The sequence below is a fragment of the Lolium rigidum genome, chromosome 6 (assembly GCF_022539505.1).
Source record: "Lolium rigidum isolate FL_2022 chromosome 6, APGP_CSIRO_Lrig_0.1, whole genome shotgun sequence".
NCBI lineage: Eukaryota > Viridiplantae > Streptophyta > Magnoliopsida > Poales > Poaceae > Lolium > Lolium rigidum.
The window spans coordinates 185,693,072-185,706,840 of NC_061513.1; the positions used below are offsets into that span (position 1 = coordinate 185,693,072).

Consider the following 13,769-nt stretch of genomic DNA (forward strand, 5'->3'; position numbering starts at 1 on the left):
TCACATATTTACACGAAACACAAGTAAATTCGTAGAAATCCTAGAAGTTAACAACCAGAAACTAAGGTAGTACAGTACAGTACCAATACCAGTGACAGAAACTACTACGGAGCACGGAACTCCCAATTAAGCAAAGTTAGCGACCTTGGCCGAGATTCAGCGATGACAGAGACAATGCACGTAAGTCGAACAATGTCCAACTCGATGTTGCGCCATGAGTCTCGCTCGATCGAAAGTGTTAATCCTATCAACATCACAGCCGATCGAATGGAGTTGAGGGGCAGAGCGTCTCCCGCACGTCGGCGAAGGCGGCGAGGATGGCCGGGTAGTGCCGCGGCGAGTTGAGCACGAGGTACGTCTCGAGGAGCCCCTCCGCGTCCTGCTCCTCGCCTTCGAGGCCGTGACCGCCTTCGGCGATCATCTCCTCCATGGACCTGCGGAAGTCCTCGTACGGGTCCGCGGAGCGCTTGACGACGGCGAACCCGCCGTCGGTCGCCGCGGACGCCGTGGACCCGCGGGGCAGCTCGAAGCTGTAGCGGCAGCTCTGCGACGATCCACGGCGCGCGCTGGCGCGGCACGGCGGGCCGGACACGGAGGCGCGCGCTCTGGTGGTGGCGCCGGTGTTCTTGCGCGGGCAGTTGTAGAAGTCGGAGGAGTCGGATGAGAAGCTCCGCGAGGAGAAGAGGTTGCGCGAGGAGTGCTCGTCGTACTCGTCGTCGGATGAGGAGCTGCTCATCAGGAGCCTGCTGCGGGAGGAGTGCGTGGAGAGCCGGCGGGTGGTGGTGCTGGCCCGCTCCTTGGTCCACTTTGGCAGCGGTGGCAGGGGCGCGACGGGGAAGGGGGAGGAGGGCGGGCACTGGCGGCCCTCCCACTCGCTGGTCTCCATCTTCTTGGCGTTGGCGTCGGCGTCGAGCGGCGCGAGGAGGGACGGGTCGGCGGCGTCGACGGAGCGGCGGCCGGCGCAGTCGATGGTGATGCGGATCAGCGGGATGGCGCGCCGCGCCGAGACGGAGAGGCGGCGGTCGTGCTGCCCGCCCACCTTCTTGCCGTTGCCGCCCGCTCCTAAGCGGCCGTAGGAGGGCAATGCCAGCGGCGGCGGCGCGGCCGCCTCATCCCGGCGCTTCCTGCCGCCCGAGCGGCGGGAGAAGACGGAGAGGATGGCGGCGAGGCGGTGCTTGAGCTTCTTGCGGCCGTTGCCGGAGCCGTCCATGGCTGTCTTGTCAACCTTACTGTATTGTGTGTGTCCGCGTGGATAGCTAGAGCGCGCGCGAGGCGCGGGAGAGAGATGGAGTGGAGTTGTAGTTGGTCTGCTATCGCATTCGCGCCGTGCTAATGCGGCCTCGCGCGCTCGGGGGCCTTTTAACCGCCCCGTGTGCCACCCTCGCGCGATGCGAGCTCGATCGGAACAGAACCGCCAAGGCCAAGGTGGGGGACAGGGTCGTGGCCGGGCGATGGAGACGGCCGTCGGCCACGTACAAACGTAGTGGGGGAAATGGCCCGAGGCGGCGGTTGGTTAAGCGCGATGCTGCGCTATCCCGCGCAGGCTGGCTGCGTCTTGGATCCCCATGTTTTACCTGGATTTATTTAGCTTACTGACAAGATTGGCCTGCTTAATGGCCCTCGCCGCCGTCGTCTTGCGTTTGCCCGTGTGCTGCATGGCGAAATGGCTCGTGAGCAGCACACGGGAACGGAGCGACCAGCCAGCAAAATCAATCTCTTGTAACTGGTCCTCAAAAACCTGTTGCTGGGCACGCTGCAGTATCAGTTGCAGTACAGTTTTAGTACACTGTTCTGAAAATCCTGTTGCTGGGCAAACCTCTTGGTTTTCTTGTATCAGGCACAAGCATGGAACCGTCAAGATAGATGCCATCAATAAAATAGTGTAGATTGTCGTATGCATTGCCATTAATTTCATAGTTCGGGCATCGCCTATTCGAAGCCGGTCGGATACCGGAGAGCGGTGGAGCACATTAATGTTATTGTGTGAACCGGCAATGTCAAAAAAAGAGTGTCAAATCCACAAATCATGTGATACCACTACCTCAAATTTTAACCGTACAAACACAAGGACGCTGCCAAAGATACCCAAAGGAAGGTATACAATTTTTTACGCAAACTTAGTCTAGCAGTAAGTTACGTAATGTCTGACCCCTAAGTTAGAGAAAATTAATGTGTAGGTGAGTTTCCTTCGTACTATTCATCTGAAACTTTTTATTTTTTTAAACTACATAATTCCAAATTTGAGTATGAAAAATGGTACGCACAAATTTTGTTTGGAATTTTTAAAGCTCTAGAGATACGATTTTTAGCCGCTTCAGTACAACGGGTTCAAATGAATCTAGCTTTCACTGTGTATTTTTGCAAAGGAAGGAGAGAACGAATGAGGTATAGATTTGTTGGCGATCTGGCATACATTCTCTGCGCGTCGAGCAGGCCTTCGCAAGGCTGCCCAGTTTTACTGCACAACAACAGGCCGGCCATGTCACGCAGATTTGACCGCGCCAAACTTTCTCTGCAGCAGCCTGTACACCACTGCTACAGTAGCGCCAGCAAGTACATAGTACATGACTACGGGTACTAGTACTCCACTACTCGTTGTATACTTTTACGGTTGCAATCAGCAACGCAGAGCAGTACGCGAACGACCGCGTACAGGCAGGCTGTACACGCTGTTAATCCTTCTTAAATCCATGTCCGTCCGTGGCATTAAGTATGCGTTGTTTAGTGAAAAATGCGCCCACCAGCTGTGTGAAACGCAGCTGAGCTGTTCTCCTGCCCTACAGGTATCTATCTACCTACACCTATCACGTAGACGGCGCACAGCTTTTAACGATTTTGACCTAGTGGAGACAAACGAACCGGTGTTGGTGCTGCTAATACAAAACTAATTACAGATCAGCCTAACAAACCAGGCATGCTTGAGTATCAGGACCTCAGGAACTATGAGCGCACGTTACAATGCAGCCAGCCTGCAATTATCTGACCAGGGTTCTGTGCCTCCAGGCAGCTCAATATTTTCTTAATTGACTCTTGGATGAAAAGGAACAACTGTATGATACAACCCAATAATGTTCAGTTTCACTGCACTCTGTACACCACATAAATGATTGACTAGTCAACAAGTGCATGTATCTCCTGCCATTTGGTAGTATGATGCAGGGTACAAGGGAGCAAATAATAAACAAGAAATGTTAGATTCCCAATGATGGTTAGCTGACACATGAATTCTTTATTAATCTACAGATTGCATAATCTTATATATATTCAGAAAGTAACAAGGACAAAACGTTGAGATTGTACGGTTATACAGACATAGAAAAAAGAAACAGGGTTGTTGATTTCAGCGGCTTGTCTGTAGTCCCGGTTTGCTGATTGAGTAATCATGGACGAGGGCAATTGGGGCAATCCACAGCTCAAAAGGCGAAATTAGTTGATGAAGATCCTGATTGCAAAGGTGTCTCCGATGCATCAAAGCGTAACAGTTTTGCTGTTGCTTCGGTCCTATATATGTTATTCCATCTTAATGCTTGCGCCAATAGTTCCTGAGCTGAGACATGTGCAGGAGTATCTCGTCTCTGCCTTGGTTGGTTACGCTGCTCGTCATTATCCAGGGAGGTGCTGCCTCAAAGTATTCACGGATCAGGCTCTGGAAGGCTTCTACGTTTTCTTCTGGTCTTTTGCCGCCGTTTTTCTTCTTCTTGCGTTTGTCGCATTTCGTGAACACCAGTGTCATCGGGACCTGAAAAGATGCGCATCGAATTGGAACATAAGAACATTGGAATTGAACATTAAGTAGCCTTTTCTTTATCATAGGGGATTCACACCCAGCTTCATTAACAAAACTTAGCTACGGAGTACCAAATTTCTCACATGCCTCAAGCAGCAATAATGCATATCTGATGTAGTAGTAGTTGTATATACACTGCAAGATACAATGCACATCTATACGTAGCTAATCAGATTTAGACATCAATGCAACAAGAGAAGAAATAAATATGGAACACAATAATGCATTCTTTGGATCTTGATTTTTATTACCCACACAGAAGGGCAGTCCATTAATGTGTATGTCCGAAACAAGGAATACGTAAATGGATGTCCACAGGACATATGCAATGACTCAAACCTAGGTCCTTGTCCAAAGAGGAGTGTTTTGCACTGAATTGCAACAAAACAAGAAAGAGGACGGTCCAAACTCGCAAAAGAGAAAATAATGGTTGTGGGGTGGGGAGGCACCAATAAAAGGACACAAGAGCTTAACGAACACTACTGATCGTTATTGACTGGGTAGGACAAGCTCGGGCCTTGTTGCAAAGAGTGGTAGTTGAGTGGGGACACTACACTAGCAGTACTACACACAGAATGGAACGAGAACTAGCTCCACCCTCCAGGTCCATATTGTTAGAGTACTTCTTAAGATACTACCATGTTCCAATGCTGGGACAGAATGCTAATTTCCCAAAGAGACAGGGCGACTCCGTAGTAGAAGGGTTCTACACAAGGAGCAACGTTGCAGCACTCGTCTGACTCATTTTGAGGTGGCCGAGCTAGCTTTCGGGACATCAAGCAGTACAACATGGCCTGGAGGACCCCCCGCCAAAAAAAAGAGATGGCCTGGAGGCAGCCAGCCGAGTGTTGCTGTTAGCTAGAGAATTTTTTTTCCTGAACTTATAGGTTTAGACATGTCCCCTTCAAAAACAAGTCATCACTCTGTACGGATTACATATCTTTCATCTAAATGAAAAGGCAGCACTCCTGCCGGATCCTCGAAAAAAAAAGTCTAACATGTTCATCACAAAATACAAAGATACTTGCTACTATGTTGTCAGACTTGAGTTTGCCAGAACTTTCACTTTGCAGTGACAAGTTTTAACTCCTGGAAACGAGATAGGGAGTCAGCAATCAAGCCGCAGTTGGCAGATTTGTGACAGATATATAGACACTATCCACAAACAAAAATAAAAGGCCATGTTATAAGCAACAAAGAGAGCACACTGCACATTATGAACAAGAAACTAATCAAAACCTTTTTTCGATTGTCATGTGTCACGTACTGCATGGCGCCATGTGTATTTAGCTTTTAATATTACTCCACCTTGTAGTGTTTCACACATTTTTGGGTCATGGCTGCGGGGAGTACAGAAGTCATTAGGACCACTTAGGCTGGTGCCAATGCATCACCACACTATAGCCTCGCCACGTCAGCTCTCGCCCCCACTCTCACCCCACTCTCACCCCACGGTGCCAGTGCACGGGCTATAGTGCCATCTCTCACCCCACTCTCGCCTCCCTACCGCCCCCACTAGCACCACTATCGCCCCTCTCACGCCTCGCTGTCGCCCCAACGCGGGCGGTAGCCGGGCGGCAGCGGGCGGTAGCGCCCGGCGCCAGCCCCAGCGCCCGGCGCTGGCGTCCCGCCCCACTCCCGCCCGCCTCTCGCCCCAAACCGGGCGCTACCGCCTCCACTCCCGCCCCCATTGGCACCAGCCTTATTGGTTGGAGCCATTGTTCAGGAAATCGTTAACTGGTAGATGCTCAGTTGGCTGGCAAGTAGAGGATTAATAGGCTAATCGGCCAGTTAATCAGTTAATCGCCGATTTATCAGTTTATCGGCTACTCGGTGACCCTCCAAGCAGGGATAACTGGCCGATTTCCTGAATACTGTTGGAGCTGCAGCAGTTTTTTGTTTTTTTTGCTTATTTGGTTATGCAGAAATAATGTTGTCTTTGACAACAAGAAAGTTCAATCATGTATGCAGGTGTTACTATTATGTACCCATTGGTTGCCAATTGCCATTATGGGCGTTGTCACAGAAGGCACAGCACAGCGAGGCGATGGAGCTTGGTACCAAGAAGCTAAAGTAGATTACCAGGCAGTTTATCTCACAGTTTGGACAGTGTGCTGTCACGCTCTATTTTTGTTGGCTTATTATGTCTTTTTGATCTATCCATTTTTTTTGTTAGGCCACCGTTTTGACTTGTAATAAACAATGTAATAAGTTGGGCCGTATGCATCTACGAAGCAGATGCCAGGGTAAATAAAAGCTTCCATTATCTTAAAAAATGCAAATCTACCAAATAACAAACATTTCATAGATATTACACTCAGAAACTTGGTAGGCCCCTGGTTTACGCCTGGTTTTCCCTAATTAACAGGACAACTCTATTTCTTCTAAGGAGAAAGGCAACGCTTCTGCCAGTTTCTCCAAAAAAAAAATCTTGTTAGGGGATTATAGATATTTCTCTACACAATGATGAATGGGTGGCCATATTTGGCATTTATCTGTATACACTAATTAACCGAAGTAGACTAAGAGCTCTTCACCTACTTGATGGAAACCTACTCTTGAAAGATTGAAAAGAAATTTGAAGGTCAACAATGAGAACATTTGTCACAAACATCCAATTAAAAATCTGAAATGTTGGCAGCAATTTGAAATTGCAAATTCAACAGAACCCATTCAAACTAAGCAAACATAGAGATATTGCTTTCATGCTCCTTTTGTTGGGGCATTTGTCTGATATATTTACTTTCAACTGCATTAATGCACTCTGTTTTTCCAGGGTACACTATGAAGCCATTTGATATTTTCATTTGTCACTCATTTCTGAACAAAATGCTCAATAGTTTTACTTTGGGTTTCAATTCACTTCATCCAAAGATTTTATTCTGTTCACTCTCTACATGTATGTTCAGAAATTTTCTATACAACTTGGAGTAAACTCTCCTGACCCTCGCTTCATGTTTCGCCATACACACTACAGTGACTAATATCGTCAGATCATTATCTGCAGGTTTCAACTGTTCATTTGAACTACCTCACCTTCACGAGGTTTTTGCATGTCTAAAGAAGACTGATTTATTTATGTGCTGCATTTATTGTATCCACAGAAGACATTACTTCATGTGCTAGTTTATCGGTGGCCTTCATCCAAAGATTTTTTTTTTCCTATTCATCCTATCAACTTGGAGTAAACTCTCCTAACCCTTGCTTCATGTTTCACCATACACACTGCAGTGACTAATTTCGTCAGATCATTATCTGCAGGTTTCAACTGTGCATTTTAACTACCACACCTGCATGAGGTTTTTGCGTGTCTAAAGAAGACAGATTAATGCATGTGCCGCATTTATTGTATCCACAGAAGACATTACTTCATGTGCTAGTTTATCGGTAGCCTTCATACGAAGATTTATTCTATTCACTCTTTCAGAAATATCCTATATAACTTGGGAGTAAACTCTCCTAACCCTTGCTTCATGTTTAACCATATACAGTTATACACTACAGTGACTAATTTCGTTAGATCATTATCTGCAGGTTTCAACTGTTCATTTGAACTACCTCATCTTCATGAGGTTTTTGCGTGTCTAAAGAAGACTGATTTGTGTACGTGCTGCATTTATCATATCCACAGAAGACACTACTTAGTTTATCCCTGGCCTTGTTAAAAGGCTTGATGCCATGTGCTCTTTTATAGTACATGATGTTTTCATATGGTGGCCTACACTCCATAGATAACTGATTTTCAAATTTTGATACTCCCTCCAATCCAAATTAATTGTCGCAGATTTAGGAAAAATGTTGCCTGAATCTTTCTATGTTCACTGAACCTGCGACAACTAATATGGATCAGACGTAGTATCATTATATCACATAGGGTGAAGGACAAAGCAAGAATAAGGAAAGTATTCTTAGGATCACTTATCTATGGTGTTGCTGAAATCACAGGTTGAGGGCGAAGAAATAGAACAAAATGCTCAAATGAATTGGCCCAGGACAAGCACATCATAAGTATTGTATATTTCAAGTTGTAGTAGTTTAACCCAAAAGTAAAACCATTGACATATTAGCTAGAGAAATAGCAAAAGGCCAAAACAAACCCAGCTCAAACAGAGCACAGAACCCAGATCAAAAAACATGAACAAATGCTCCTGCATTTTCCTAAAATCGATGTGATTTGTTCTTGTGATACACCACGCCCCACATTAAGGACTGCCTCTTGGATGACCCTAGAACTCTATTCAAATTATTGTTAAGAAGAGGATGCACAACCCAAGCTATGGCAGGCATAGTCGTGAGGTGCTGGGGAGCGTGTGGTCCCCTCGGCTGTTGTGCCATAGCGTAGGGAGAGGGTGCGGATTTGTCGGAGGGTAGCCTCCTTTTGCTCTGGTATATTAATTGATTGAAACTCCCTAGAACAAGCTATGTCCCATTATATAAGAGGACAGGACCCAGTCCGTACTGAACAACTGGAAACAAGCACTCAATTAACACGGACTGCCAAGTTACCAACTAGGTGCATCTTTTATTCTGGCATGACTCCTGCCACTAATCTATCAGGTGCATCTCCTGATCAGACTGGAATTCGAACAGAAAAGATATCTGGTTACTTGAAGATCTACGTGGGGAAACTATTGATTGTTCGCCACTTTAAGTCTAATATAGCATTGTAATTCGTTTCATCGGAGAAGTAAAAGCAACGAGAGAGCAGGACATTGAGATCATAATTTGGGACAGGTAGGGGTCCAGTTTTATGTCATCTGCAAGATTTCAGTGGTGCATTCGTTAGGAGTGGAGAAAGACATCTTTCAATGTGATGGGTAAACAGATTGACTAATTTCATGTCAAACATGATCGACTCGCATAATCGGTAGTCCAATAGGAAAAAGGTGTAGATAGCTAAGAAAGACTACACAATAGGTGCCTCCCTATTGTTTGCCCAAAAAAATAGTAAAGAAAATTGTTACGAATGTCTGTGCAGTCAATTGCTAGAATCATGAACGTATGTAAACATGACGTACTAGCAAATTTATCCTGCTTTTACACATTATTATTAATAAAACGATTTCTGTTGTTAAGATGAACTTGAATTACTCCTACTCCTAGCATTATGAAAGAAGAATTGAACGCATAGTTACTTGACATATGAAGATTTAGTTGTTTGGGAAAGATGGCTTACCTTGTTTTGCCCAAGCCAACTAGCATAGTCAAGATCAATCTTCTTAGCAGGAATACTTGCATCTATAAGGAGAAAAACTGACACCAAATTATCCCTGCTGAGGAAGTAATTTCTAGTAAATTCATCCCAATCTTTGCGAGCTTCCTGCGGTGCTGAAGCGTATCTGTTCGATAGAGGCTCTAGTTAAAACCAGAAGGCGGGGAATATTTCACAAAAACAATAAGCTTCAGAAAATTCAGTTGCGTTAGCTACTGTCATGAATCCATTCACCATTTGTGATACGTTCAAATAAGCACATGAAATTTTGGTTATTAACATACATAAAGAAGGTTCAGAGAAACACACAAGACCAAGTGTTCTTTGGCATATATGAAACATCATTAAGTAACTCAAATTAATATAAATATTGGGGGTACACCGTACAGATGTCACAGTCAATACTAATGGCGTGGACATAATTCTGAACTCCAAAATATCAACTAGATTTCGAAGTGATTGCCTGATTGGCAACAATTCGGTCACCATAATCATGTTTCTTACAGTCTAGAACTCCAGGTTAAAGTACCCTGCTTTCACTAGAAGTGTAACCTTGATTTCATCAAATCATTTTCTCTTCCTGCAGATACTATCTATGCAGCATAGAATTTATGCAGTAACAAACTCTTTGATGGTAGGCAGTAAATTAAACAATAGGCATCCGATAAGGCTTTAACTAAAAGGAGGCTGACACTTCAAAAACGATAGCTAAATTTACCAAAGAGCTGAGTTAAGCTAGTCTATAAATTTCAATAATATGATATTTGTAAGTAGTGGGAAATCAACATGTAATGCTCCAGCTTTAATTCCCATGGATCCGTAACATCAAAACTAATGCAGAAATGGTAATTAGAAAGAGATATCATTAAGTTCCATGGCAACCAAAAAGACATGAAGTTAAATGCCCAAACATTTTGAATATGTTCATCTACATGGTTAAGAAATAAAAAAATGGAACGTAAAGTGGGTTAAGAGCAGTAATGTACCCATAACCAGGCAAATCAACAAGGTACCAGCTGTCATTTATTATAAAATGATTGATACACTGGGTCTTGCCTGCAATGATAAAAACAAAACAAAACAAAAATTACTGAAATCAGCAAGAGTTGTATTCGTAAAAACTTCTACTGCAGCATATCTGCGAAGCATAAAGAGTAACAATAATCCTAACATATTTATAGAGAAAATATTGATGCTAGACCGCCGAATAACTCCATGTGATTTCAGTAACTTTATTGTTACAAAAAAACAGACAATTGCAGTTTCTTACATGGTGTGATAGCTGTTAACAGTTGGGCAAAACAAACATGATATGGAACTCTAACAGCACAGTTTCATGGTCTTTTCGCCATTCCAGCCTCAGATTCCATTTGGACCAGCAATTAAGCTCTTAGAAGATAAACATGTTGCCAACGAAGCAAACCTCAAGACCACAGTACAATACCTTATGAAAGCGCAACACTAGTACACTACAACAATAAGGATGTACAGACAGATGACTCGACCATTTTTTTAAAAATAATGTAAAGGAAAGAGCAATCAACATTTCTATGTATGAATGGCAACAGCCTAATTTAGGACCCAAAATCGTAATGTGCAGCTTTATTAGAGCTAAACACCAAAACTAGAGGCCAGAGTAAAGCCAAACACATCCCGTGAAAGGTACTACCACCTATGAACACAATTGGGCACTAAGATACCATAACAATGTGTATCAGACTGCCTGTTTCCTTGTAGTTGGATCTCCCACTTTTTGGAATGTTCCAAATTCCACTTGAGCATCCAAATCTGGATCAATACCAGCAAAAACATCTCGGAACAAGGTTCTAGCCCCATGCCAAATGTGTCCGGATTCTACCAGATCCATAGTTACTGGCAAAGCCAGTGATATCAACTAGGTAATCGCCTCCTTCAAAAATGAACAGAAGTCCTATTTTAGCCGCTAAACCCTAAACCCGGATAGCATTACATTTGTAGCATATAATGAGGCAACAGAAACAAAAACAATGAAGCGCGACCTACCAGGCTTCTTGGAGGTGAGCGCTAGTTTCTTGCGGCGGACAAGCGAGTTGAGCAGCGACGACTTGCCGACGTTGGAGCGGCCGACGAGCGCGAACTCGGGCCGGCCATCCTTGGGGCAGTCATCGGGGCGCACGCTGCTCTTGACGAAATCCGCGTTAACCACCTGCGCGTCGCCTCGCGCGTACGTGCCGAGCACGATGTTGGAGCCCTTGAGGACCCGCGCGGTCACGCCCTCCTCGTCCCCCGGGGTCACCTTCGCCCCCGGCGGCAGGAAGAGCCGGTCGAGGGGCAGCTTTACCTGCACATCACCCAGGGGCTCTTCGGCGTCGAATTGGTTTTCAGGCTCCTCGGCGTCGGAGTGGTCTTCGAGATGTTCGGCGTCGGAGTGGTCTACTACGGTTTGGGGGTCCGCGAACTGGCAGAGCGCAGCGGAGCGAGGCAGTAAGGGGCGGCGGGGTGGGAAGCGGGAGGGGCGGAGGAGGAGCTGTGAGGCCGGTCTGGAGGGGAGGGTGAGGGTGAGGGTGAGGAGGCGAGGGAGGATTCGATGGTAGAGAAGCATAGCCGCCGCCGCCCGCCGGCGGTCAGTGGTTGGTTTTGGCGGCGGCGAGAAGTGTTTGGGGACGCACGGAGCAGAGTGGAGCGGAAAAGCTAGGCGGAGTGGATTGGGTGGGACCGGAAGGAGGATGGTCTAAGCCGTCCGATGGTAATTTGAGTTCTCCATTTTACTTTTTTTATTATCAATTAAGCCCTTAAGTCACACTAGCGTGTGGTATAATTTACATAAAGGACCTGATCAAACAAAACAATTTGATCTAGGTTCTTGGCTTTTACAGAACATGCCCCGAACAAAAAAGAAGAAAACACAGTCGGGTCCTCCATCACCCCGACGATCTTAAGCCTCAAGCGACGGTCTTTGCCACTAGCACTAGGGACTTGGCCACTTGGTGCAATGGAGAGGATGTGCTCCACAACAAGTCCTTCATAGGCCCTTCGAGGGAGGTTGAAGATTACCTGACGCAACGCCAACGCCATGCCCTAGAGTTGCTTCCCGCTAGGTCTATAGGCAAGCACGGGCCACCAAGGATGAACTCCAAGCAGTCGTAGTACCACAAAATATGCAGTCTTCTACGTCGCTAAAGACCAGCTAGCTTGCCTTTCTCCTCACCTCCACGGCCGTACAGAATGGAGAGCAGCAATAGTGAGCTCTAGCAGCATAGAAGAACACCAAACCTCTTATTGAAGAAGACCTCACTGGATCTTAGATCGCACCCAGCTTCCACATCGAAAGCTAGCCTTACGTTGAGCATCATCGACGACCGACTGGTGCCGCGGAGAAACACCAAATCGACCAACCGCAAGAAGAAAGGGACACGACCTTATTGCAGGAGATGCCAACCTCCATCTTCCTCCCAAGTCGTAGCTCTCGCCAACGAGCAGTCTTTGCGAGAACGACGAATCGAAGGGCACACCAGATCCTGCTGGTGAGACCCGACGACCGGCCTACTCCCAAACGTCACTAGGGGAAAACCTACACTAAAAAAACCAACAACTACTTCCGGCGCCCTTACTTTGCCGAGCGGGAGTCCTTCCTTGAATTGGCAATGGCGCTTGAGGAGGTTGCGAGGGAGGCCACACCCAGAGGGAGGAGGCTATCATGGCGGGGGAGGAGGAGCGAGAGGCCACGGTGAGGAGGGAAACCATGTAGCGAAGGGAACCAAGCCCGCCGAATTAGTTCTCTCATTGGAGAAGGTACATTGGTCGTTGTGGCGCTCGCACAAGCCACCCTTGGTCCTGAAGTGGTCGTCGGCGGCCAGCACAACCACGCGCTCGTCGTCATCAAGCTCAAAGAGACGGTAAGCTCGACTAGGGTCCCGATGACGACCCCTAGTATGGGGTTTGGTTAATTCAAATTAATTAGCGGTTGTGGTCGTAGACGCAGCCTTGCTGCCGCGGACAAGACCAGGCTTGACAAAGAGCGTCGCATTCTTGATCATGAGGACGGCTACATGATGACCTGGGGGCAAGAAGTCGGTGTTAGCCATGGGATGGAGGGCTAGGACGGGCTCATCCTTTTCCTTGGCTTCGACGGCCCTTGCCTCACAACGTCTTGTCAGGCGCCGCGTTTCTTGGTATCAATTTCTCACTCCTTCGACGTCAACTCTTTCTCGTCGGCATGGACAAGGCCTTGCCCTTACATCCGGAAGCGGTGGAGGTTGTGTGGGCGGTTGGGGCGTGGTCGATGGGGCGGTGGCTTCCTCCATTGTAGGCTAGGGTTGTTGCAGTTGCGCCGATAATTTTCGTGAGGAAGTGTGCCACTGGCGAGCGGCCCTGGGAGGACAAGAGGGAGACGCAGGCAGACGCAAGCGCTGTTAGCGCAGTTGCATTTGCATCCCAAATTTGGTCCAGAAATTGGTTGGTCCAAACGCATCGGTGTGTTTACGTCGAGCCACTCGGTTAAGTATTTTGTGTCTTTTATAGACGCAGACCAAAACAGACAATTTTTCGATCCATTTGCGTCGGATTGCTAGAGATGCCTTAAACATTGTTATACATGTTCTATGTTCTAGCTATGGGCCATTTGAACTAGTAGGAATGATTGTATTTTTGATGGCATGAGGGAAAATCTTTTCAGATGCAACAAAATGTTTACGTACGGGGAAGTGGGATTGGGTTATTCTCAACAGAAATCTTGCCTCTTTTAAGACCTACTAGGTGAAAAATTTCTCCTAACTTGTGTCCGTAAGTCAT

At 46.6% G+C, this 13,769-nt stretch overlaps 2 protein-coding genes across 2 annotated transcripts; both read right to left on the reverse strand.

Annotated features, from left to right (window-relative positions):
• Nucleotides 1-253: 253 nt before the first annotated feature.
• On the reverse strand, nt 254-1,210 carry LOC124663629 (transcription repressor OFP8-like). The gene has a single exon (XM_047201305.1). It carries the CDS (start codon nt 1,208-1,210, stop codon nt 254-256), a length of 957 nt encoding a protein of 318 aa, XP_047057261.1.
• Nucleotides 1,211-3,203: 1,993 nt separating this feature from the next.
• Nucleotides 3,204-11,629, reverse strand: LOC124660489 (GTP-binding protein At2g22870-like). Its single transcript, XM_047198304.1, has 4 exons — nt 11,022-11,629; nt 9,986-10,055; nt 8,964-9,126; nt 3,204-3,739 (listed from the first exon to the last, which is right to left on the reverse strand). The coding sequence occupies exons 1-4, from the start codon at nt 11,578-11,580 to the stop codon at nt 3,521-3,523; spliced, it is 1,011 nt and encodes a 336-aa protein (XP_047054260.1). The 5' UTR covers nt 11,581-11,629; the 3' UTR covers nt 3,204-3,520.
• Between the last annotated feature and the right edge of the window lie 2,140 nt (nt 11,630-13,769).

Excerpts from the sequence above, each read along its gene's own strand:
- LOC124663629 (XM_047201305.1), bottom strand. The coding sequence starts at position 1,210 with ATGGACGGCTCCGGCAACGGCCGCAAGAAGCTCAAGCACCGCCTCGCC.
- LOC124660489 (XM_047198304.1), bottom strand. The coding sequence starts at position 11,580 with ATGCTTCTCTACCATCGAATCCTCCCTCGCCTCCTCACCCTCACCCTC. Across the intron at positions 9,127-9,985 it reads GTTGATTTGCCTGGTTATGG|ATACGCTTCAGCACCGCAGG; the intron begins GTACATTACTGC and ends TCTATCGAACAG. Across the intron at positions 3,740-8,963 it reads GTTGGCTTGGGCAAAACAAG|GTCCCGATGACACTGGTGTT; the intron begins GTAAGCCATCTT and ends GCATCTTTTCAG.